At 52.2% G+C, this 26,489-nt stretch overlaps 1 protein-coding gene across 2 annotated transcripts in view; it reads left to right on the top strand.

The window, feature by feature from the left end:
* The window catches only part of ZNF423 (zinc finger protein 423), a 271,122-nt gene that overhangs the window by 238,139 nt on the left and 6,494 nt on the right, over window positions 1–26,489 (top strand). For both annotated transcript variants that reach the window (XM_007096695.2, XM_042968554.1), the window contains 2 exons: window positions 2,709–2,840; window positions 4,516–4,631. In XM_007096695.2, the coding sequence (XP_007096757.1) occupies window positions 2,709–2,840; window positions 4,516–4,631 (248 nt within the window). The remainder of the gene's footprint in view (window positions 1–2,708; window positions 2,841–4,515; window positions 4,632–26,489) is intronic.

Below are 26,489 nucleotides of genomic sequence, written 5' to 3'. Positions count from 1 at the left end.
CCTCAGCCCATCTGTGTTCCTGCCTTGCCACTGGCAGAGCCCCTCTGCTACCTAATTCTTGCCTTTGAGGGCAAATCAGAGCACCTGGCACCTTTGGTGAGGCTGGTTCCCTGGGGGAGCCCGAGAGGGAGCCTGTGTCCTCGGCTGTCCCAGATAATACTCACTGATACTGGCGTACCTGACAACAAACACTTATTGAGCACTTGCTGTGTGCCAGGGGCTGGTCAAAAATCCCACTTCACGTATTAACTTATTTAATTGACACATTAACCATAAGAAGAAGACTATTTTGGCGGGGGGAGAGTTGACATTTTTTGGAAGACTTTTACTTTTTAGAGCAGTTTTAAGTTTACAATAAAATTGAGAGGGGGCGCCCGGGTGGCTCAGTTGGTTGAACGTCCCACTCTTGATTTGGGCTCAGGTCATGCTCTCACGGTTTGTGAGTTCGGGCCCTGCGTTGGGCTGTGCACTGTTAATGCCGAGCCTGCTGGGGATTCTCTTTCTCTGCCCTTCCCCCAATTGCACCCTCTCTCTTTCTCAAAACAAATAAATAAACTTTTAAAAAATAAATTTAAGGAAGATACAGATGTCCCTTATATTTCCTGCCTGTCCTCCCACTATCAGTGTCACTCGCCAGAATGACCAGGTCCGTGTGTTTTTTGCCAAGGTGAACCTTCAGTGAAACATCATAATCACCTAAAGTCTATAGTTTCTGTGACCATTCACTCATGGGGTGGCACATTCTATGGGTTTGGACAAACGTACAATGACATGTTATTATTATTATTATTATTATTATATAATATATTATATTATATATTATTATATATTATTATATTATTGTAATATCACAGAGCGCTTCCCCTGCCCAGAAATTCTCTGTTCTCTGCCTGTGCATCTTGGCCCCCACCGTAGGCGACCACTGATCATTTTCTTGTCCTCATTGTTTTGCCTTTTCCAGAATAGTTGGAATCGTACAGTGTATCTAGCCTTCTCAGATTGGCTTCTTTCACTTAGTCGTATGCATTGAAGATTCCTCTGTATCTTCATTTCATTTTAGCGCTGAATAATAGCCCATCATCTGGATGTAGCACAGGTTATGTGTCCATTCACCAACTGAAGGACATCTTGGTTGCTTCTAAGGCTTGAAAATTATGGATAAAGTTGCTGTAAACATCTGTGTGCCGGTTTTAAATACCGAGGAGCAAGATTACCGGATCATATAGTAAGAGTGTGTTTAGTTTTGCGACAAACTGCCAAACTGTCCTCCAAAGTGGCTGTGCCATTTTGCGTTCCCAAGCAGCAATGGGTGAGAATTCCTGTCACTCCACATCTTTGTCAGGACTTGGTGTCATCAGTGTTCTGGATTTGGGCCGTTCTCACGGGTGTGTAGCGGTGAGGAAGGCAGTGACCAGGTCTTTTAGAAAAGAGGAAACTGAGGCACACAGAGGCTATGTAACTTGCCCAAGGTCATGCAGTGAGTGCAGAGCTTGGTCAACCCTGGATGATGTGACCCTCAAGCCAGGGTGGCTCCCCACCACACCCCCTGCTGACCCGTGGGTCCCCCTGGTGGCAGATGCTGGCCCCTTCCATCCTCACTCAGCCTCATGGGACAGGGGCTCAGGGTGCCCTCGTTTACTCTGAGTGGACTGATGCCCAGGCCGCAGAGTGTGGAGAAGCCAGGATTTGAATTCTGCTCTGCCAACTCTGGGCCGAGGTGCCAGAGCTCCACTCTGCACCCCTTGAAACTGTTGAGAAGCTGGTGCTCCGGACACACTCTCTTCCCCGGGCACCTTTGAGTGAGCGTTTGAGTCATAGAGGCTCCCAGGTGGGGAGATGAAGCCATGTTCTGATCTGGAAGAAGGACAGGGTGTCTGCCTTTTGCCCCTCAGCCACTGTCCATAGGCCACCTGTTCCAAACTTTTAAAAAAGAGCATTTTGTTGTTGTTTTAGCGATAACTTCTAGTGGCTGCTCAACCCTCACAGTAAAATCCAGAGTCCCCCAGTGGCCAGCAAGGCCCTGGGTGATGTGCATCCCTGCATCCCCTCTGACTTCACCCCACCCCAGTCCTGGCCTCCGGGCTTCAGGCCCACGGCTTCCTTGCTGCTGGCAAGCCAGCCCAGCACGGGCCCTCCTCAGGGCCTTTGCCCTTGACTGTCACCTAGGAGGCTCCCCATGTTCTCGTGTCACCTCCTGACGCTGTTATGTGTTGGCCATCTTTGTTATCTGTCTCTCCCACCATTGGAATGGGGGCGAGCGTGTTACCTGTTCAGCTCCCCACAGAAGCCCCAGCTCAAAGTTGCTGGCATGAGGTACATGCTCAGTAAATATTCTATTGGATTTTTAAAAATTCTGGTTGGACTCCCTTCTTGGTGCAGACCTCATCCTAGGCACCTCTCCACTGTGACATGGTGAGAGATTCGAGCTGTGGGTCGTGGCCTGTGCACATTCTGGCCTGACCAGCAAGAGAAATCACAGCACAGGATACCTTCCAGAGCCAGATATTTGGTGCTGGCCCCTGGGGTCTATAAGCCTCCAGGGTTGAACCATCTGGAGCTGGGATGGGTCTCGGAATCTATGGCCCCCACACCAGCCCTGGTTCTGGGGACCAGAGAGAGGCTGGCCTGTGGTCTAGTGGAGGCCCTTGGGCTCTTGCCCAGAGGATGTGGTTTGTAGGGTCACTGACTGGCCATGGTTTTCCTTGCAGAGGAAGGCATCAACCATGAGTGTAAGCTGTGCAACCAGATGTTCGACTCCCCAGCCAAGCTCCTCTGTCACCTCATTGAGCACAGCTTCGAGGGCATGGGCGGCACCTTTAAATGTCCCGTGTGCTTCACAGGTAAGTGTGCCCAGTGGGGGAGGGGGAGGGATCCAGGGGCATAGCCCTTTAATTGCTGGACCTCAGCATATCCTCCTGCCTTGACATAGACTTAGTCCCCAAGGGACCCACAGCCCATCACCCTGCCTGCCCCATGCAGAGCTGACCCCACCCCCTGGCACTCCTCCTAGGCTTTACTCTCTGGCCCCTCCTCTTAGGCAGGTTGAGTGGCCCCCTTTCCTAGCCTACCCCTCACCTCTGTGCACAACTGCTTTTTCCAGCTCAGCCTCACTCCTGTGTTGCCCTCGGTGGGCTCCCGGCTCAGCTACCTGAGCTGGAAGCCCTGTCCAGAACAGTGGGCTCTCTCTGTACACACCTCCTGGCTTCCCCTCCTCCTGGGTCTGCCCCAGTCCATGCTCCATCCGTGTTCCAGGCTAGAGGGGTCAAGGGCAGCTCTGCTGGCCAAGTCCCCAGCCCCTGGCCCCCAGCCCCCAGCCTGGCTGCCCGCCCAGGCGAGCGGCTGTCCCAGCCTGAGGCGAGTCTCAAGGGCTCGGCCATCCCCCCTCCTGTTGCCCAGATGGCAGCCGGTGTGCGTGGGGGAGCCCTGGCCTTCCCCTGTCTCCCCCGACATCTGTTGTCTGCCACAGCAGGAAGCCCACCCCGGGGAGGGTGCCTGGCGGGAGGGGATTTCTGAAGTGCTCACCTCCCAGACACACAGCTGCCTCAGGACCACCTCCTGTGTGTGCCCAGGGCCAGGGCTGCCTCGGACCGTTGTCACCGGGAGCTGTGACCTGCTCCATGACAGGCCTAAGGAAGGGGCTCTGCTATGGGGAAAGTTCCTGCACACTCACACCTCTCTGGGGTGCATGAAAGTCTTAGAACACCCTGGTGCCTCTTCCCCCTCAGTCTCGGGAGCCCCCACCCATCTGTTGCCATCACACTCTGCAGTCTGGGTGGAGGCTGGCGTCGAGGGGCCTCAGCTGCCAGGTCTGCTGATCCAGGACACGGGGACCCCTGTGTGGAGATGTGAGGATGCTGCTAACAACCCCAACAAGAATAGCAATTTGTGTTTATTGAGCACCTTCTTGTACCAGACAATGTGTTGAGTTTATTTAATTCAAATCTGAGCTCTGCCACTTGCTAGCAGTGGGACTTAGGACAAGTCATTTAACATTTCCAGTGCCTCAGTTTTCTCTTCTGTAAAACGGGGGTAACAGTTGTCCTGCCTTACAGGCCTGTGCTAGAGTCAGGAGCCCACAGACAGTTTCTGGCAAGTAATGATGATTGATGATGATGATGACGGTGGTGGTGGTGGCGGTGGTGGCAATGACATTCCCTGGACTAATTATGTGCCAAGCCATCTTTTAAGCATTTTTGCAAGTATTAGCCCATTTGATCCTCCCCGCCATCCAGTAAGCTACAGAGTTTAATGACCCTCGTTTTTCAGAGGAGAAAATAAAGCCCAGAGAGGTTAAGTGATTTGTCCAATGTTGCACAGTCCGTAAGTGGCAGAGCTCAGCTCCACTGGCTTGAGCCCCCTCTAGGAGCTGCCAGCGATGCTCCCAACAGCCCGCTTTGGGCTGGCTGTGTCCATGGTTGGGTGATCCCTGCTTGTGAATGGTGTGGGGGCGGCTGCTCCGGGCGGCTGGGCTGGTGTCCCCGGAGTCTGGCCCCTGACAGCTGTGTCTGTGTCCAGTCTTTGTCCAGGCCAACAAGTTGCAGCAGCACATCTTTGCTGTGCATGGGCAGGAAGACAAGATCTACGACTGCTCACAGTGCCCACAGAAGTTCTTCTTCCAGACCGAGCTGCAGGTGAGTGCTTGTCCGCCACACCCCCCACTCCTGCTGCTCTTGGGGGCCTCCATCAGCACCAAGGGTCTTGGGGTGAAGCCACGATGGTGGGGTCTTATACTTAGCATCACCCCAACCAAAAAAGCAACAGGGGCCGGTGGCGGCCCTCCTGCAGGCTGGAGTGGGGGTGGTCTCCTGGCCTCCATTGGTAGCATTCTCAGATGAGCCGGGCTGTAGCAGCTGAGTCCGGAGAGGAGTCAGAAGGCTCTCACTTGCAGTGTTTCCGTGCAAGCTCCTTTGCCTCTTGGGGATTCTGTTTCTCCACCTATCTTACACGATGGCGTTCGACTGAGCTTTGGATCTGAGGCTGGTGGCCCCTGTGGCTCACAGGGCTGAATCCTGGGGCTGTATGCGACCAGGAACTGGGTCTGGGGTCTTGGAGCTTCCAGCTCTGCCTAGGAAATCCAGAAAAGTGACAGCAGTCGGGCTGGGCCCCAACTCAGAGGAAGGGATACCCCCCACGGGCCCCGAGGCTGATGTAGCCCTCAGGTGCTGCATGGTGGCCTTGACCAACTTCCTCAAATCCCCATCCGGGGCCTGCAGTGGCTGAGAGGGACCTCATGAGGGATGGCTGTCCTCCGTAGGCCCCTGCAGCCACTCCTCTTGTCCCACCTGTTACTGGTTTCTGAGGACACAGATCTGTGTCCAGGTGAAGCCGCCTTCTTGCCAGCTGGCTTTTGTTACACTAGATTGGTCGCATGTCCACCCAGAAATACCGTGCACACACACACACACACACACACACACACACACACACACAATACCATACCCCAGAAAAAGTGCCACATGGACATCCCCAGAAACACCACACGTAGTACACGCAGACATGCTGAGACACCATATATTGAAATAGCACCATTTTCAATAAACAGCATGAGGGACTCACACACCAGCTCTTGAAGCTTCCACTGGGCAGTGACACACATCTCCTCTCATGTTGTCTTGGCCAGATACAGTCATGTGGCCGTGCCCAGTTTCAAAGGGGACAAAGGAAGATAATCTGCCCTGTGCCCAGAAGGAAAAGAGAGCTGGTGTTTGCCACACCCTCAAGCACTGTGCACACCATGACCCACAGGGTGCATCTGCCCACTGGAAACCTGCGTTGCCTGCACAGCCATGCAAAGATGGACCCTGCCCTCAGTAGTCACACCCTTCCTTGGGGATGAGGCTGAGGCCACTGCAACAGGGCTGAGTCATAAAGTCACGGGGCAGCACTGGGGTCCCCCTTTTCTGGGGTTGAAGGAACACAGCGGTAGCCTTTGCAGGGCAGACCGCCTCTCACTGTGCTGCAGCCCATCCACACAGCCGGGCCTGGGCCCATCCTGTCTGCACAGGTGGTGACAACCGTCATCCAGAGGAAATTAAAAAGGGGCCATGGAGGACATAGTAAGGACTCATCATCAGGCAGTCAGGGTCCCTTCCTGTGGGCTGGCCCCGTGCCAAGGTGGGCAGAGCTGACTTCACCCTGTCACGGTGTGGGGCAAAGTTAAGGACCCGAGAGGGGATTCCACTTCCGAGGGCCACCAGCAAGGTGATGACCCTGCCCAGGGCCCACCGCTATCCCCACCTTGATCCACAAACTGAGCATGAGCCTCTGTGCTAAGGACGGCTGGCTTCCCCTCTCCCCACTGACCGAGGGACATTAGTGCCAGCACCTGACCGATGGGCTGTCCAGGAAGTACCCTTGCACGTCCACTGGCCACACGTCCTTCTGTGTGCAGCCTGTGTGTCGCCATACTCTACCTCCCACCTGCCTTACCTGCCTGGCACAGCTACCAAAATAGACCCCGAGTCCCCAGACAACTGAAGCTTTTTATGGCTCAACACGGCAGGCTTCTTTTAAACCCACTAGCTCCTGTACACTCTGATTTACTTGAACTAGGGACGTGCTTGGCCCTCTGGTCCTCCCACATTGTCCTGGGTGCCAAGAAACGGATGCTCTCCTCCCTTATTGGCCTGAAGGTTTCCCCAGAGAAGTTGCCCAGTCCTGCCTTTTTTGAACTTCATCGGTGTCACTGTGCCACAGGCCCACCTCGTGACACAGAGGCACAGGGAGCTGTGGCTTCAAGCTGGCTCTCGCTTTGGCTACACTCACCCAGGGCTGCAGACTGTCCCGGGCATCAAGAATGGTTCACATGAGCTGGGTCATCCCGTCAACCTTTAAGGGAGATCCTCAAATGCTGAGAACCTCGCTACATTACAGCCTTAACCAGTGACTATTTTCTGCAATTAATGATTTTAATTATAGCCCATTTAAATGTGGAAGTGTTGTAGCAACACCAAATGTATGCAAATAATGGCTCTCCTTAAGTAACTTAAAGAGCAATTATCTGGGTTTTTTTAAGAGGAGGGTTTTTCAGGCATCGAAGTTTTCATGGTCATTACGCAGAATCTGGGGCCAGTGGGCAGGTATGTTGTTTCCCAGGGGTGACATGTGGGGGTTCGTGTCTACAGCAGGAGACAGGGTCCTTTTTGGAGCCTTGACTGGCTCTGCTAGCGCCATTTGTCATTTGAGTCCTGCTGGGAAGGCTCAGGGAAACTACTGTTTGTAGGGACAAGTGACTGGGCAGAGAGGGCTTAAGATATAAGACCTAGGATTGTTTTCATTGTAGGACCGGAATGCCAGAGGTGACAGAGATGATGTCTGGCCCTGGCAGGCTTGGGCTGTGTCACAGTGACGTGTCTACCTCCAAAGAGAATGTTCTTTTAGGATGCATTGACAGGAGCACTGTTGCCAGGATGAGGTGCAAGTCCTGTTTAGTTCTGAGTTCAAGTGGCTTTGCCAAGACTGACATTAATTTTAAGAACTTCAGACAGACGGGAACACGTTCATAACAGAGTGATTAGGAGCAGAAGAGGGAACTCAGCTTTGTTATCCATTTGTTCAGAGTATGTGTATGGAGGTCCCACTGTGTGCCAGGCATGAGACCCAGGAACTGACAAGACTGTGGTCAGTGAGACAGAGAAACACCCACAGGGCCTGCATTCAAAAGGGATCGATAGACAGTGTCCTGTAGTGGTCACCACAAAGAAAATAAAACCAGGTAGTAGGTGGGAGTGTGATGGGGGTGAGGTTGGATAATCCTTGGTGAGTGTGGTCAGGGAGGGCCTCTCTGAGGAGGTGGCATTTGAGCTGAGACTTGGCTGGTGAGAAGGAGAGAGTATGTGGAAGAGAGCCATGAATGCAAAGACCCTGTGGCTAGCCATGACTGCAAAGGCCCTGTGGCCGTGTGATCCGGGTGTGTTGCTGGGAGTGGAAGGTGGCTAAAGCACAGTGAGTGGGGAGGGGTGGTGTGGAGAGGGCCGGCAGGTGGAGGCCAGGTCATGGCAGGGTTTGTAGGGCAGCAGAGGAGTTTGGATTTTATCCCCATTGTGATGGGAATCCAAGCAGGGAAGAGGTATTATCTGATTTCCACCCTGAATCAAAATTTAAGAAGTCTGGTCTTTGAAAGACACTATTAAAGGGCGTCTGGGTGGCTCAGTCGGTTAAGCAACCGACTTCGGCTCAGGTCATTATCTTGCAGTTTGTGAGTTCGAGCCCCGTGTTGGGCTCTGTGCTGGAACCTGCTTCAGATTCCGTGTCTCCTTCTCTCTCTGCCCCTTCCCTGCTTGCACTTTGTCTCTCTCTGTCTCTCAAAAATGAATAAACATTAAAAAACATTAAAAAAATTAAAATTAAAAAAAGACTGTTAAAACAAGGAGTCACAGACTGGGAGAAAATATGTAGTAATCACATATCTGATGAATAACTTGTATCCAGGGCATGTAAAAAAAAAAAAAACCCCTTCAGAACTTAACAACGAGGGGAAATCCACTGTAAAACAAACACAACATATCAACACTTCACCGAAGATGTGGGGGTGCTCAACGCGATTATAGTTAGGGAAGCACAAACGTAAACCACAATGCAATGCCACCGCACACCTATCAGGATGATTGAAACAGAAGCAAAAAGCCAGCAATGTGAGTGCTGGCCAGGGTGTGGAGGGGCGGCTGAAACCCCCACATGTTGCCGTGTTTACCCCAGAGCACTAAAAGCATGCTTCCGCAAAAACCTCTGTGGATGGTGGCCCCCCACTGGAAACCCCTTAATTGTCCCTTACCTGGGAACGGGTGGACAGATGTGGTACATTCAGGCAGTGGTACACTACTTGGCAATAAAAAGCAGCCGCTGATTCACACAGCAACTTGGATGAATCACAAATGCCAAGTGAAAGAAGCCAGATTCAAAAAAGGCTCCATACAACATGGCTCTATTACCTGGCGTCCCAGAAAAAGGCAAGACTATTGGAACGGAAAACACCAATGGTTGCCAGGGGCTGGAGGTGGGGGAAGAGACGGGGGAGACAATATAAGGTTTGTGTACATACACACACACGTACCCAGGGAGCTCAGGCAGCATGCTAGGCTGTGGGGATCCAGCCTGACTCCAAGTAGCTTTCAGGGGACCATTTGCCAGGAGAAGATGTGGAAAGAGGGGACAGTTGTCTTCAAGCATTTTAAGCTCTGCTCTCATGATTCCAGTGGACCCAAGACTTCTGGAAGTGGGCAGAAACTCGGGACAGGCACGTTGCTCTCTGAGAACCATGGCTCAGGCATCGCTCTCTGGGGTTAGCTCACGCAGGATGGGGAATTAAGTTGTAAGGACACAGGAGTTGCTTTTGCTTACCAAGAGCAGGCAGTGTTGGGTTTTCAGTGGCCCTGTTCTTATGAATCAAGTACTCCTTTCTCAAGGCGGTGACATTGTGCCTTCTGCCTCTTCCTGGTTCATACTGTGTTCTTTTTCTTTCTGAAGCCTGACTATCTGGGCTTGTCCATACAAGGAAAAAGGTGGCCAGTGTTGCCGTGGCTTCTATCATTTCTGCTGAGACAGACACAACTGGGTATTTCAACAGAGGGGATTTAGTGTGGGGATTTGGTTACACAAGTAGCCAGATGGAACACCCAGCCAACCCAGAAATAGTGACTGCAGAAAACAGAGGGCATGCAGGCAACAGGTTCTAGATCCCTGGAGAGGGAATCTGATGGTTGAGCTCTGATGGTTGATGGTCAGCTGCCCCACCCTGCTCCACTGAACTGTGGTGGGGAAGGGAGCATAGGCTGGTAAGCACTGCATATGTCCACTATGTGGGAAAACACTGTCCAGATGGAAATAAAGGAAAGGTAGTGAGGTCCCTGTCAGTAGAGGGGTCTGAAATGCTGCAGAGCAGGAGGCAGGGAGCACAGTCTTTGTGAAGCAGCTCTGTATTTGAAGCCTTGTCATTTACCAGCTGTAGGCCTCAGCTTTCTTGTCTGTAAAATGGGAGTATTAATAGTTTGTACCTCATAGTTGTATTGTGAAAGGCCCTGGGCACCGTGACTGGCACATAGGAAGAGCTTAGTATGTGCTACTTGTTGTTATTATTAGCAGTTACCATTATTTTTAGCATTATTATTGGCATATTATTAGGCATTTAAGGGTCAGATGACTTTTCAGGGTCTCCTCCACTAGGGATTTGCTGTGATTTCATGATTTCTGGCCTGAGTCTGAACATAGTGAGATGCTGGGTCCCTCCATCTGTGGTGGCCAGCCAAGTGCGAAGGCCACGGGCACAGGACACCCACACTGGGGCACCGGGAGGAGCTGGGTATGCAGAGCAGTGAGGCAAGGTGGAAAGGCCACAGAGGCCAGGGCTTCGAGTCCCCTTCCCGCCTTTCACTGTCTTTCCAGGCCTTTCCTCTGGATGGTTTCCCCTCAGCCTTGCCCTTAGCCCCATGGAGGGCAATGTGAACATTTGGTGGGGGGGGGGGGCTGTGAGACAGCTCTGTAAGCCACAGACCCCAAAACTGTCAGACCTGCTGGCCTGGCATTTCCAGCCTCAGGCCTCAGCAGATGAGGGCCTGGGGCCCTGTGGGCCCCTTGCCAGGGTTAGTGGACCCGAGTGGAGGGGGCAGGCTCAGCTGCCCAGCCCAGCTGTCTCTGAATCCCTGTGGACACCTCTGTGCCCACAGACACTGGGCAGGGATGCACCTCCTCATGTCCTTCCTGAGGCTCACCGTGTCCTGTTCTTCACTGTCACCGAGAGAATGCATGAGGGAGTGTATGAATGACTAGCTGTGTAGGACTGGCCTCGGACATGGAGGGCAAGCTCCCCACGAGATTGCCCAAGAAATAGTTTTAACAGCCCCCTCCCCTGGGTGGCTCCCTCCCGTGGGCCACTCTATGACCTAAGCATTCTGCATGGCTTGTCTCAACACAACCCCATGACGTAGGTACTCTTCTGCTCGTTTACAGATGTGGAAACTGAGACTCCAAGAGCTTAAGTGGTTTGTCCAAGGTCACCAGCAAACGGCAGAGACACATGCAAAGCCAAATTGTCTTTGCCACCAAGGCAAACAGAAACCCTCCAAAGTTTAAATGAATTGCCATTTATATGAGCTAATAGATTTAAATGAGGCCTGCAGTGCTGAACTATAAAAAGCCTTCATGTCAGGGGACCCAGAAACTATTTTAGTAGTTGGGCCAAGCAGGTAGCACAAGTAGCAGTAACAGGGGATTCGAGGGAACCTGCTCGCAGGTGGGCCCGTGTGGGGCCGTGGGGCCGGGCCTGTTCTACGCGGTGTTCTCGAGGTTGGAGCTTGGGGCCAGGGGCCTGCCGACCTTGTGACAAGCAAGGAGGTGCGTTCAGCTCAGGCTAGGCTTGGGGACAGGCAGGATGAGATCTGGTTGTGGAGACAGAGACCTCAGGAGACCTCAAGCCTCCTAGTGTCACCACTTTCTCCCCTTACGGCGGCCTTGCCGGGTGCTGTCACAGGGAGCCTCGCGCCAGAGGAAGGGTCTGTTCAGTGAAGGAAGGTCTGGCATTCCTCAGGCCTCTGTGACGGGGCTGGGCTGGGCTGGGCTGGGCTGCGGGGGAGCGGAGGGCCTGCCCTGCGCCCTGGAATCTAGACTCCCTTATTGACAAAGCGAGGGGCCGCAGGAAGCGCTTCGTGAGCCGGGGCCTGCAGCGGCAAAGCGGCCAGGCCTGCGTCGAGCGGGCGCATTTAAAGGATTAGTTCACGCTGTTTGCTTGTGTGTGCCTAATCATGCCGCTTCCAGCTAAATGATTACAATTGATTAAAAGCAGAGCTAGGTATTCTAACAAGCAACCTGGAGCCCTTCCAATGGGGTGAGCTGGGCCCTGCCAGGCTGAATCCTGGTACCCGGCCAGGGGGAGGTGTCTGTGAGCCAGGGGTATGGTCTGAGGTCTGTTGGGACCCTTCCTCCTTCGCTCATGAGAACATTTGAGTTGACCCTTCCCCTCATTCCATTTTCTTTTCTTTTTCTTTTTTTTAATGTGTATTTAGTTTTCAGAAAAAGAGAGAGAGAGAGAGAGACAGAGCACAAGTGGGGAGGGGAAGAGAGAGAGAGGGAGACACAGAATCTGTAGCAGGTTCCAGGCTCTGAGCTGTCAGCAGAGTCTGATGCGAGGCTCATACCCACGAATCGTGAGATCATAACCTGAGCTGAGGTCAGACACTTAGCCTACTGAGCCACCCAGGTGCCCCACCCTCATTCCATTTTCACTTAAGAATATTTATGGAGTACCAACCATAGGTAGGCACCACCGCCAGGGCCCAGGGTGTGACTGTGAACACCTAGACGTGGTCCCTGTTCTCCCCCAACTGACGGTCTATGGGAGACAACAATGATAAGTCAATAAACACATGAACTAGGTCATTTTAGACTGTAGAATTTTGAGAACGGTAAAACACTGTATGGTGGTGGAAAATGAGTGTGTGTGTGTGTGTGTGTGTGTGTGTGTGTGCGCGCGCGCGCACGCACACGCACACGTGTGCTCACACGTGTGTGTGTCCGGGCAAGGGTGAGAAAATGCTGAGGATGAGAAATTGGACTGGGTGGCCAAGGAAGGCTGGCGTTTCACCCGAGTCCTGAAGGTTGAGAAGGAGACAGTGGGGGGAAGGGCTGGGGACCTTCCAGGAAAGGTGTGTAAACAGCCAGTGTAAGGACTCAGAAGCATGGACAGATTTGGGGCGTCCAAGGAGCAGAGAAAAGGACAGTGGGGCTGGAGGTGGGGGAACACCTTCTTGCTTCATTCTCTGGACTGTTCCTATCCAGCCTGTTCAGTGAGTTGGATGCTTCCTGGCTGTGCTGTACCTGCTGATCCTTCTGTTCAAGAAGAACCTCGACTCCCTTCTCCTCTTCTTGGGCTTCAGGGTCCAACTTAAGTGGTCCCTTCTCTGAGAAGCCCTCCCTGATTCCCCCTCCTTTGTCTTCTCTGGCCCTGGGTTCAACCCCTTGATCCCTTTGCCAATGCAGATTATAATAACTAGGTCTACACCTGAATCCCCACCCAAATGTGAGTTTTGGGCACGTGAAAACTCCCTCTGCTTGCCATCCATCCAACCATCCATCCATCCATCCATCCATCCATCCCCACATGTTTTACCATATTTTTTGAGCCCCTGGGAAGTAGGAAAATAAAGAGAACACAAGCAAGGAAGGGAGAAAAAGCAGGAGGGTTGCAATCTAGGGTTGCAGAGTCTAGGAGCTGAGTTCTTAAATTCCTGGTCCTTATAAGATATAAGATGGGTAACCGACGAGCCAGTTTCCTTGCCTGCGTGCTCGTGCCGTCAGATCCAGCCAGATAATTATAACTAATAATAATTAAAAATTAAAAGTGCTCTAGGCACATACTTAGCATTTGACTCTTTGGCTGAATTTTCTGTGAGTAGCAGCATCTACCTCTGTCCCACTTTAAAGACAGCCCAGTCCCTGCCACTCACTGCTGCTGGGAGAGCAGGGCTGAGCTGGGCTCGGCCTGGGGGAGTGAGAGGGAGGTGCCTGGTGACAGTAGTTCTGGGGAGTGAGAACCTGTTGCTTGCCTTGGAGTAGCCCCCAGTTGGTTCCATTATTTTCCATTGCTGACATTTGTACCTCTCAGCCTCAGTTTCCTCATCAGTAAAGTGGGGTAAGACCCACTGCCTCGGGTGGGTGTGAAAATGGGACCTCATGTGTGAAAAGCACTTAGAATATAAGGCTTCCTGCAGGAACCACAGGGTAGGATCGCTTTGTGTATCCTGCCTTCCCCACGAGGGCAGGACACCAGAGCCCTCCGCAGCTTGAGTTCTATTCAGTGTGAATTCTATGCAGCCCACACCTGTGGACAGGCAGCCTGGGAGCAGCTATGTGATCTTGAGCGAGTCACTAATCCTTTTTGGGCCTCAGTAAATGGGGGGTAATGACAGCCCCTTCCCGTGGGTGTTAGGGAGAGTGCAGGCAGTGGTGCCTGAAAAGCCTCCAGAACCAGCTTGAGGTTTGGTAAAAGCATCAGCACCACATGGGCTTTTGGTTCACCCCTTCATTCGCTCGTTTGTTCAGTGCGTCGTGCATGGATGTGCTCAGTGTAGCCCATGAGTGTTTACTGAGCCCCTTCTCTGTGCCAGGTGTGTGCAGGTGTCGAAGACACACAGAGGTCTAAGTCCCTCACCTGTTGTGGGGAGAGGAACAGAGAACTGATGAGGACAAACAGAAAGAATGTCTGTTATATGTTTGCGGCATAAGATACTGTAACATGTCGTGTGTCGTTCAATCTTATCGTAAGCTAAACATAACCTAACACGACTGCTGTGCCAACTGGGTCCCTGTGATGTCACAGGAGGTGTGGGGGCCCGGGATCTCCCCCTTTCTCACTGTGCCTCCACACACTGGGTCTCTTGATCTATTTACTCTTCTGGGGGGCACGGCCTTCCCTGCTCACAGTAAAGTGTATCCGCATCATCATCATCTCTTACCACTGCTACCTCTTGGGGCGGCTGAGCCTCCTGAGGGACTGTGTGTGGCAGTTCAGGGTCTGCATCTGGAGAAGACTGAGGAGTGGTCACAGATGGCTCCTTGTCCTCCCGAGCCTGGAGCACAGGCCTGAGCCTCTCACCCCAACATAGTAAAAATGAGACAGCGTTTTGTGAGTGCTTACTGGGAGCCTGAATCCCTCCCTTCAGACATGTAGTCTTTTGAGACCTCGCAGTGACCCCCAAGTGTGGGATCCTATGATCTCCATGTCACAGATGGGTAAACTGAGGCTCCCCAGGGTCACACAGCTGCTAGAGTTGCAGAGCTGTGAACGAGGCAGGCTGACACTAATATCTGTGTTCTTAGCTCCAAGGCTGAGGCAGTGGGCTTGAAGGTGACTATCCGCCCCTTAGGAGCCAAGCGCAGGCCTCTGGGGGCTGGGTGCCAGGGGCCAGGTGCTGGGGGCAGGCAAGTCTTCCTTCCCAAGAGAGCAAGAGTTCTAGAACATGACTCATAGGTGGTGTGGGTCCAGGGCAAGTGACTGTCCCTCTCTGGGCAGGGTGGGTGAGCAGTGGCTACCGTGGTCATCGTACAAGGAGCAAAAGAGAAACAGGCCCTGGGAGGAGCCTGTGCCGGGATACGCGAAGATGCCCTCGTGAGACCTGGGGCTCTGCCCGCTTGAGCAATGAAGTGTGTGGAGGCCCAGGTGGGGACTGGGGGGGCTCCCCCCGAGGCCCAGCTCCGGGCAGAGATGGCACTTGGAATCGGCCTCAGGCTGCCTGTCTGCCCATCAGAGCCTGTCATTCATGCCCTAGGGCGGGGGGCCAACCAACTTAAGAGGGGCACCGTGCCATCATGACAGATGGGCACGGGGGAGCTGCCAGGAGCCTCCAGTCAGCGGCCATTGTGTGTGCCGGGAGCCCAGCCCCTTGCCAGAGCTGTCCCAGCCCGGACCAAATGCCTTCAGTTTCTTAGAAACAATAGTAATACTCATAATGGGGTGTCGGGTTGGTCCAGGGCTCCCAGAGGTTGACCCCTTACAAAGCCCTGCCTCCCCACCTCCCACTGACTTAGACAAAGAGGCAGCCCGACTTACAGGAAAGACACGGGCCTTGGGGTCTGGAGGGTGTGAATCTCAGAGTTGCTTCTTGCTGTAACTGAGACCCTGGGCATGTGACTCTCCTGGGACTCACCATCCTCCCATGGACATTGGGCTAGTGCTGTCTCTCCTGGAGGCTCGTTATGGGGGTGCAGCATAGTGTTTATGAAACAAGGCACATAGTGCCCAGCCAAGGGGGGCCTAACGGAGGGGATGGTGTTGACATAAAACTGATATGATGTTGTCCCACCTTGACAGACGGAGACACAATATCATGTCATGTCACACGTCTAGTAAGAGCTGACCTAACCCTGGTATGGAACAGCAGTGACAGAAACAGCCCCCAGGTACTGTGGGGAGCCCTCTGCATCGATTATCCTATTTAGTTCTCAGGACAGTTATATGAAACCAATGCTGTTGTTCTCCCCATTTTGCAGATAAAGAGACTGAGGCATAGCTAGGCAATGGCAGAGATGGGGCTTGAACCCAGACAGCCTGGCTGCAGAGGCTGAGCACTGAACCACTCCACTGAATACCATGGGCAGGCTTTTTCCTGTTGTTGAGTCCGCCCATGTTAAAAATGAGGCCTGCTTTGTCCTTTGATGCAGCAGTCTGTCTTCCCAACTCGTTGGGAGCCAGGCCGGCTGCCTCCTGCAAAGGTACCGGGGCCAGGCATGGCTGGGGAGGCTTGGCCCCCACCAGCTGAGAGACAAGAACCGGGTGCTCTTGGCGGGAGCCTGGATTGCACTCTTTGGTCGAGCAGGAACAATTACTAATGACATTTAGAAAGAAATTAATGATGAGAAATGCAAGTTGGCATTTCAGGAGCGCCAGGCAGCAGCCGCGCGTCCGCACTCACAGGAGAGGCAGGGATGGAGGGGGGCGGGCGCGGAGGGGAGAGGGAGGAGATGGCAGAAATTAATTTTGCTGTGTCAATAATGAACATGGCCCCACTCGCTTTGCTTCTGGAGTTTAGACAAAATCAAACATGGACTGGCTGGGGCCGGTCCAGGGCTGCAGTGAGATCCCCTGTGTACTAGGTTCTGCATGGAGGCAGGTGACAGCTTTGGTTTGGTGTCTCCTTTCGGTGGCACCAGGAGGCAGAGGGGTGGGCCGGGGACAGCAAGAGGGGAGGAAGCCGCCTGAAGACTGGACCATTTGGGCACCAATCCAAGCACCACTTCTTACCCATTGCATGAGGTAGCAAGCTGCTTCTCCTTGCTGAACCTCCATTTCTTCATCAGTAAGACGGGGGACAATCGGAGATGTAAAGATAGTGTATGTATGAAGAAGAGCCGGCCCAGTTTGGGCACACAGTAGGAGCTCAATATATTGTTGGGTATTACCGTATTTCACTGACATGTTTTAGATACACAACTTCTCATGATAACATCTCTTAAATTGGAATAGTTCCCATGTGTTACGCTGTAATTGGTCTTTTTTTAATTTGTTTGTTTGCTGTGATACATCAAATACTGGAGCATCTTATATTCTGTGGGTCTTGGATAAAATATAGCATTGATCGGAGGTATGGTAGAAGGTAAGGAGGCCACAAGATGCTGAAACTGTTTGGGGTAGGGTTTGGGCTTCCCAGTGGGATACAGGAGTATACCATCTCCTTCCTTCCCATCGGGTGCTCCAGAATGATGGAGAAGGACCCCACCAGTCTCCTGTCATGTGAAGGGGAGGAGATACACACAAGGAAAAGTTATTACGTAGTAACATTGACCATTTTTATAGTGTGAAGGGTGAAAACTTACAGCCCATGGCCAGGGACATCGGGGTCTTTAAATGGTGGTCTATGTTTCAAAATGGAGATTTCCTATAATTATAGTGGCTAAATATAGGTAGTGCTTATTAAGTGTCAGACAGTGTTGTTAGCACTTTTAAGCATTAAATATTCAATTCTCATAATGCCTCTATTATTAAAATAAAGAAACTGAGGCACAAAGAGTCTAACAAACTCCCCAGACCACAGAGCTGGTCAATGCTGGAGCCAGGCTATCGGCCCCAGGTTCTGTCCTCTTTACCACTACACTAGAATTCTTGATTTTTCTACAAATCAGACCCAGTAACCCCTGGACCATAGTTCTGGTGACAGCAATCAGCTACCCCCTTTAGACACAAGGATGTGCTCCCTGGCTCAACACAACCACACCTGGTCTGCCCCACCTGGTTCACCCTCTGAGCTCCAAGTTTGAGTCCTCTGCTGCAACACATCACACTTTGCAAATGTTATTCCACTGGTGCCTCAACAACCTGGGACCACTAGAAGCGCCCTTTACTCTCGCCATTTTGCAGACCTGATAGCTGAGGCTGGGAAAGGATAATACTCAGGAAGAAGTGGAGCCCAGGGGGAAATGGGAAGTGTGTTCCACCTATGTGGTTTGTGTGTTTGAGCAGGGGAGGCACGTGTGGCTCAGGGACCAGTCCCCACCTAAGCCAGACCTAGATGTACAGTCCAACAGCTGCATCCCTGACCTGGGGCACTACCTTAGTCTCCCCCATCCTTCCTGCTGAAGGTGCCACATCAAAAATGTAGGGTCATCCATGCTTTCGAGTTGACAGTGATGGCAGAACTTCATGGTTAGTATTCACTATGATAATATTGAACATCTGTATATCATTTTACATGTTGTAAAACCTTTTACATGTGTTATCTAATTTGGAGCTCATACCAAGTCTATGAGGTAGGTATCATTCATCCCACTTTTTAGGCAAGGAAATAGGAACTTAGAGAAGTGAAGTGACTTGTCATATATGTAGTAAGTGACTAAAGTGGGATTTGGACTTGAAAGCCCATTGTCTTTCCACCAACCCATCCACCCAACTACCTACTTCTGTATTCATGCTCTCCTCTTTCTCCTACTAGTCATCCATCTGCCACCCATCTACTTATCCATACATTCATTTGTCCATCCATTCACCATCCATCCGTCTGTCCATCCATTCCTAATCCACCCATCCATCCATCTTTTCATCCATCCATCCATTCCTCATCTATCCATCCATCCATCCATCTTCCATCCATCATCCAGCCAACCAACCAACCAACCATCCATCCATCTACCTATTCATCCATCCATGTATCCATCCACCAGTCAGCCATCCATCTTCTAACTGTCCATCCATCCATCCATCCATCCATCCATCCATCTATTCATTCAACCAGCCAGCGAACCAGCTAGCTATACATCCATTAGTATCGAGTGCTAAGAAAGTGCCAGGAACTACACTGCTTTCATGACACCTTCCTGATATGCTCTGAATTCCATATTTACCTGCTACCCACCTCTCCCTCTGCCCTAAAATTGCAAATGGACTTACACACACACACACACACACACACACACACACACACACACACAGATTGGGGATACAGATGATTCTTGGTTTGCCTCATGGAAACCGGCGAGTTAGTTCCGCCTGGTAGTGGGAGCGAAAGTATAACGCGGACCTACTTGATCATGGTGGGGCAGGTGTGTGGGCAGTGATGATGTGCCCACAGTTTGGTTGGAAGCTGAGTATAGACAAGAAGGGCAGACAAGGTATTGCAGGCTGGGCCACCACGTTCGTCAGCCCCATCAGGGGGACCAGCTCCTGAGTAGTGGGCAGCCCCTGACATTCTGGGTAGCAGGGATCACATTTGCCCTTTCCTTTGTGCCAGGCTGGACTTTTTCAAACGGGCAAAGGTATACACCCACGTGTTTCCACAAGAACCATTGCAATCATTAAATATAATCGGTCTCAGCTGCAGTTTTGATTGCTGGGGCATGCCTACAATTCATCACAGCAAATTAGGTCCACCTTCAGAATTGCTGGCCCTGCAGCCTGGGGGGTCTGTCAGTGAGGGGAGCTGGGCTCTGTGGGCTCCGGAAGTCATTTTGTGGGGTGATAGGCCATATTTCTCAGAGTATCTGCCAGAACAGCTCTCCATCCACAGGAGTTAATTTTCTAGAAATTTCAATGGCACAGGAAAGTTTCCTATTTAGCAAAAATTTGGAGGAAAGTAGAAATGGACATGATCAAAGTCTTAAAATATTATTTATAAAACCTACAAGCACTGGCTTAGTTTAGGGACCTGGACATATGTGTTCCGTATAATTAGTGACCGTGTGACCTAGATTTTCCAGGACAGCTTGGATTTCAAGTATTCCATCCCAGTCATTGGCTATTTGTCCTGATTTTTGGCTTGTGAAATGTGACTATATCTAGAGCTGGGTTTTCTCATCAAATTTAAATTTTTTTAATGTTTATTTATTTTTGAGAGAGAGAGGGAGACACAGAATCCGGAGCAGGCTCCAGGCTCTGAGCTGTCAGCACAGAGCCTGACGCCGGGCTCACACTCATGAACGGTGAACCCAAGCCCTGAGCCGAAGTCGGAGGGTTAACCCACTGAGCCACCCAGGCGCCCCTCTCATCAAATTTTAATGAATAAAAATTTAAGTTGTAAAGGCCTGGAAAGATTTTGGAAAAATTAAAGGGAACGATTCTCTCCTACTTTTTTTCTTCCCAACGTGGCAAAATATTTAATGCCTGTAAGTGTGCCTCACGCTGACCCTCCTACCTCCCCAGCCAGGGGAGCATGGTCATTTCCATCCAGCAAGGTTTGAAAGCTGTCAGAGCCCCAATCCTCTGACAAGATTTCTGGGGAGGCCTTTCCGCAGCAGGCCTCATCCCCTTCTGCTCGGGGGAAAGAGCCCCCGCTTATATAGCCCCCTGAGGTCCTGTGTTCTTCTGTGGCCTGGCCCTGGAAACCGGGCCATTGACGATAGCCTAGACTCAGTCACGGCAGGGGAAGCCCCGTACAGCATGGAGGCAGAGAAGGTCTGGCGTCCAATGCCAGCCGGTGCTTGGCAGGTGACGTGCCCCCTGGATGGTGCCGCAACTCACCACCCCGTCCTCCCCCCGCCCCACCATCCAGCCGAGGCCTCCACAGGCTGTGTCTCACTACCACAGCCTGTGCAAACTCCAGCTTCCAACCCTCAAGCCAGAGGTGCGAGGGCAACAGCTCAGGAACGGCTCTAGACACCTTGGCTGTGTGTGTGGAATGGGACCTCGCTCCTTCCCACCTGCCCACCTAGCCTGTAGGTGGTAAAAGCAGTTGTTGTTTTCTCTCATTGTGGCAAAATACACGTAACGTACAATTTACCATCTTAACCATTTCAGAGTGAACACTTCAGGGGCATTAAGTCCGTTTGCTTTGTTGTGCAACCATCTCCACCATCCAGGAAACTTTTCTGCAGCGCAGAAAGTCGGTCCCCACTGAACACTTCCCCCCCCCCCCGCCCCCCCCCGCTCAGCTCCTGGAAACCAGCAGTCTCCTTTCTGTCTCTCTGGATTTGACTACTCCAGGAACCTCACAGAAGTGGAATTACACAGTATTAGTGCTTCTGTGACTGCCTGGGTGCACTTAGCATAATGTCTTCAAAGGATCCGTCCGCTTTTAAGAAAAAAGCGTAACATGCCCTGGGCAGGGCGGGGCAAGGGACGCGGAGGAGCAGGGCAGCTCTGCTTCCTCTTGTCTCCCTGACCCTGTCAGTGGAGGCTTTGCTCCGCCACCGTTGCTTGCTGGCTGTCATTTCAGAAATGCTCGCCGAGTTTGTAGCAAGTGCAGGCTCTGAGCCGACGTGGGGGGAACGGCAGCGAACTGAGAGATGGGGCCTTGCCTGCCGCGCTCGGCCTGGTGAAGGCATTGCCATGACAGGGAGACAGGCAGGTCTGCAGCCTGAGGAAAGTGCCGGAAGGACAGCTGTGCAGATGCATCGTTGCGCCGGATGGGCAGCCCCTCGTTGAGTGGGCGGGAAGGCCTTTCTGAGGGGACTCAGATCAGATGAGAAGGGGCCTGAGAAACTGGGGGAGCAGGCTGGGCGGCGGGAATAGCCACGAAAGGATGAGAAAGCGCCTGGCCCATTTGGGGAGCTGAAAGGAGGTCTGGGGAGCCCTGGCAGGCCTGTCAGGACAGTGTCCAGGGGTCTGGATTTCTAGGTGTGTTTGGAACCCGCTGGGAGATTAATCAGAGAGTTTGCCGGTCCCTGCCCCTCGAGGACAGAATGCAGGCTGCGCCTCTCATGGGCACTTTATTTTCTCAGCTTCCATTGCCAGGAAGAGGGAGCCCTGGAGGGAACCTGGGTCATCGGCAGATGGGGGCTTCCAGAGGGTCCTAGTGGTGGTGTGAGTGTGGACAGGTTAGTTGCACACTGAGGGGAGACAAAATGCCAAATGTGACAACCTCTCAATCACTCTGTGGCACGTTGTCGATGTAATGTCTATGTGAGTGTGTGTGTGTGCCTGTGAGTGTGTATGTACATGTGTGTGCTGAGATTGTGGGATATCTGTGAGTGTATGTGCATGTGTGTGTATATGCATGCATATAGAATATATGTGACTCTGTGTGTGTGCAATTGTAGGGTATCCGTGAGTGTGTATATGTGCGTGTGCATGTGATTATGGGGCATCCATGAGTGAGTCTGTACATGGGATATTCATAGATGTGTGTGTGTGTAATTGTGAATTTTCCATGAGTGCATGTATATGTGTGTATAAGTCATTGTGGGGGATCTGTGAGCGTGCGCATGGGATAGCTATGAGTGTGCGTATGTAACTGAGAGTTATCCATGAGTGTGTGTGTATATGTGTGCATGGGATTGTGGGGTATCTGTGAGTGAGCGTGAGTGTGCATGCGTGTGACCAGGGGTTCTGTGAAGTGCGTGTGTGTGTGTCTGTGTTCGGAGGTGGGTGTGGGAAGTAGGAGGAGCTCTGTGTACCATGTTGCACTCACAAGCACCCCGAGGTGCAGCCACCCCACAATGCCTGAGACACAGTCAGTGGGTGATGGGTGGAAGGGTTCCTAAGTTCTTTGGGAGAAAGAAGGTACGAAGGGATGATTATCTAGACCCTTCAGAGGATGGATAGGACACACGTGGTCTGGCCTCTCCAAGTGGTTGAGGGAGGGCTCGCTGGCCTTTCTGTCTGAGATGGCCATTTTGGAGCTCCTGTGTGGCTCTGGCAAACATTGTTTGATTGGCCTGCATGGTGCTTTAAACATCGAGACATTATATATATATATATTTTTAAATGTACTTTTCAGTTTTCATTATAAAACTAGGTTGAGGGCGCCTGGGTTGCCCAGTAGGTTAAGCATCCAACTCTTGGTTTCCGCTCAGGTCACGATCTCACAGCTTGTGAGTTCGAGCCTCACATCAGGCTCTGCGCTGACAGCTTGGAGCCTGCTTGGGATTCTTTCTCTCCCCCTCTCTCTGCCCCTCCCTCACTCGTGCTCTCTCTGTCTCTCGAAATAAATAAATACTCTTTAAAAAAAAAAAAAAACTAGCCTGGATCTGAGGAGGACTACCCCTTTCCAACAAGGCTTGGGTTCTTGGGATGACACAGTCCCCACCACACCTGACTGCCTCGCACTTGGCCTGGGCTGCACTCTCTTGCAGGGTGGACTCAACAGCACTGGGTCCCGGAGCTGGAGGCCCCTGTCCAGGCCCTGCTGCTCCCAGTCAGAGGAGCCCTGCTCACCACAGTTGGGTCTACTGGATCTCAGCTGTTCTTTTCCAGTACGTCTACACTTACTGTGAATTTGGTGCCCACACTGATAGGATGCCTCAGTCTCCCCAAAGTATTCTGTGTGTGCTCTTTGAACCACAGATGCACTTTGAGGTGGGGAGAAAAACCCCTCTCTGGCCTTGGGAACCTATCCACCCAGTGCCATTCTACCGGAGTTTCAGGGGGTCTGGTTGATCTCTCCCCAGGCTCTGAGGTGCGTGCTTGGATTCCTGCCCTGCCCTGCCCTGAGTCCATCAGGCTGCAATCATATCTTTTAGGGGTCTGGTTCTTTGAGTCTCAAAGACTCAGGCTCTTTGAGGGCATGTTTTATTTATTTATTTTTTTATTTTTTTATTTTGAGAGCACGAGTAGGGAAGGGGCAGAGAGAGGGGGAGAGAGAGAATCGCAAACAGGCTCCACGCTGTCAGCACAGACTGATGCAGGGCTCCGTCTCTCGGACCGTGAGATCATGACCTGAGCCGAGATCAAGAGTCAGACACTTAACTGACTGAGCCACCCAGGCGCCCCTGAGGGTGTGTTTTAATTCCTATTCGAGATGACCTATAGCCCAGGGGCCTGGTTCCAAGCAGGTTCTTGGCTGATGCCTTTGGAATGGACTTACAGGTGACACCAGCCAGTTCAGTGTCCTCACCAGGAGGGAGCCAAGGTCCATAGATGGATTTATGGTCACTTGGTGCACCACTGCCAGAACCCTTGATTCTCACTCCTTAGTCCCGAGTCTGCTAGGAACCCCAACCCAAAGGGGCCCAACCACGGGGGACCCCTCCTCCCTTTGGAGAAATAGCAACATTGGCCTCAGCCCAATTATTGCAGGACTCGGGGTCAGGGTGACCTCTGTTGCTAAGGTGGGGCAAATCTCTAAGCAGCCAGCCACAGAACTCCCGCTGCCTTTCATGCAGCCACTACCTGAAGTCACCTGGTTGCTGGCCTGTGACACTCTGCACGCAGAAAGCACTGCATTCTGAAGTGTGCTTCCCCTGACTCTACTGTCCCTCCAGACGGGTATTATTAGTTTCCCTGTTTTGTTGGGTGCCTCCAAATGGGAGCCTGTTTACGGCCCAGACTCCTAATAGAAGGCTGCAGTTTCCCTCCTTATAATCTATTCTCTGGTGGGTTTTATTTCCAAAGCACAGCAGTACAGAACCTGCCCCTTTGGGAGTTCGTTGGGCTTTTTTTTTTTTTTTTTCCCCTACAACAATCTTTTCTCTCCATTTTCACTCAAAGAAAGATGTTTTCCCACCTCATGGAACCGGCGGTTGGCCAGGCCACCCGCTGGGCTCTTTTGTGTTCTGGGTGCTGCAGGGCACTGGCGAGAGGGGCATTAGAGAGGGCCCCTTGCCTCCCCGCCTGGGCTCCGGAAACCCAATGGTCACACCTCCAACAAAAGCTTTCAGGTGACATTTAGGGCCCTGAATCTGCTCCTGCTCTTGGCTCTGAAAGAAAGTGGCAAATCCCCCTGCCAAAGCCAACCGTGCTGCTCCCTGGAAGCTGGAATCTCCCTGCAGGCCAGGAGTTCCGGATGGATTGAGGCTCTCACCCGAGAGACAGACTTCCCCGGCTAAGCGGGTGCGACGCTCACTTCCTGCTGCTCTAGAGTGGCAGACGACAGCCTGTCTCGCTGTCTGGGAGACGGGACTGGGAAAGCCTTGCACACATCCCCGAGCATGGGGCGGGGGGGCTTGCTTTTGCCTCAGAGGATGTTCCAGGGCTTTGTCCCAGGCCGGTGGGTCCCTAGCCTCACCCCGGACCCTGATGCCAAGGAGGGGTATCACTTCATACAGCAAACCTTGATCTGCTGTCTGTGTAAATGGTGGCTCGCTGGGTGGGGGCCACGGGGGGGACGCGGGGTGCATGCACGTCACAGCCTGGGCCCCCCGGGGAAGCGGCTGCATCACCGGGCAGGCATTTAGAGGGAACCTTGGCCATCACTCACTCCTAATTTTAATGACGTGCATTAGCTAAATTGTGTTCTGAGTATTCATTCAGTGCTGTTTATGGCGTGCTCTCGAGTGCGCTTACCGTTTGTCAGAAGTGCAAACTAGCGAACATACGAGCCTTTAAGACAGGCCATCTGTTCGTCTTAGACCTTTGGACGATTGTCAAACGCTTCTAAAAATAAGTGCTCACTAGCAGAGAGGGGCTGCCCAGGTGATACACAGCAGAGAGGGAAGCAGGGCTGTCTGTGTCTGTACCCTCACCAAAGGGAGAAGTATAACTTGAATGTTGGGGGTAGGGGGGAGGTGGAACCCAGAAAGGGAGCAGAGGGAGGTGGGGGGCATGAAGGCCCTGCTGGTACCCCTTTTTGGCTGGAGGTGTGAGCTTTTCCCTGTTCCGTCCCTTTCATGTAACTCCACAGCTCAAATACCTTCGATGGCTCCCCATGGCCCAGATTTAAGGGCGAACTGCCTCGTCTCGCATCACGGAGCCTCATCAATAAGGCTCCCACCTTCCTTTCCAGGCTTGTCTCCGTGGCACATACCCTGTGCTTCTGCCAAGCTGAATTATTCATTGTTCCCTCAGCATATGCTGTGCTTTCCACATTTCACAAGCAGAACGGCGCCATGGGTAAGAGTGTGCTCTGCACACAGACTGCATGGGTGCGGATCTGGCTCGGCTGTCACCAGCTGCAGGATCTCCATGCTCTCTGTGTTCGTGCCTCAGTTTTCTCATCTGTAAAATAGGGATAACAATTGTATTTAACTCCCAGGGTTGTGAGGTTTAAATGAATTAGTATAATCAAGGGTTGAGAGTAGTGCCTGGCACACAGTGAGCACATGATAAATGTTAGCTGTGATCATTATGAGTTTTATTGGCACCTCTATGCCATTCTCCGGGGGATCATTCTCCTTGGAAAACTGTGCTCATGCACCCACACACGTACACACACACACAGTGCAAACCCTAACCAGGCCATCCTCAAATGGGCAGCTGGAAGGCTGGCTTCTTCCTTAAGCACCTGCCTCTCAGAAGTCCTCTTTCCGTAGTCCCTTTTTGCAAAATCTCGTCCCCTCCTTTGGCCGTGGGCTTGTAAAGGGCCAAGATGTACCTTATTCTCTCTCTGTCTTATGCCTACTGCACTGCACAGGGCCAGGCTCCATGTTTGTTCAATAAACAAACATCAGAATCTCACTTAGCTGAAACATGGCTTCAGTGTTAACCTGAAGTGTCTACCTTTTCCCCTGGAAGCAGAGGGAATATCTTCCCATGGTTAAGGCAGATTTTTGGACCAGGCCTGTGAGAGCCACCGTGGCTGCAGCCTGCCAGGGAGTGGCCTAGCGGTGGGCAGTGGGGAGAAAGGCCATCCACCACAGCCTCTTTCCCAACCTAGAGCCAGAGAGAGGTGATGTGGGGTCAAGGTGAAACCAGCTGGGTT

This window comes from Panthera tigris, chromosome E2 (assembly GCF_018350195.1).
Source record: "Panthera tigris isolate Pti1 chromosome E2, P.tigris_Pti1_mat1.1, whole genome shotgun sequence".
Taxonomy (NCBI): Eukaryota; Metazoa; Chordata; class Mammalia; order Carnivora; family Felidae; genus Panthera; species Panthera tigris.
The sequence above is the reverse complement of the archived record's forward strand: the minus strand, read 5'-3'. Positions and strand labels throughout refer to the sequence as shown.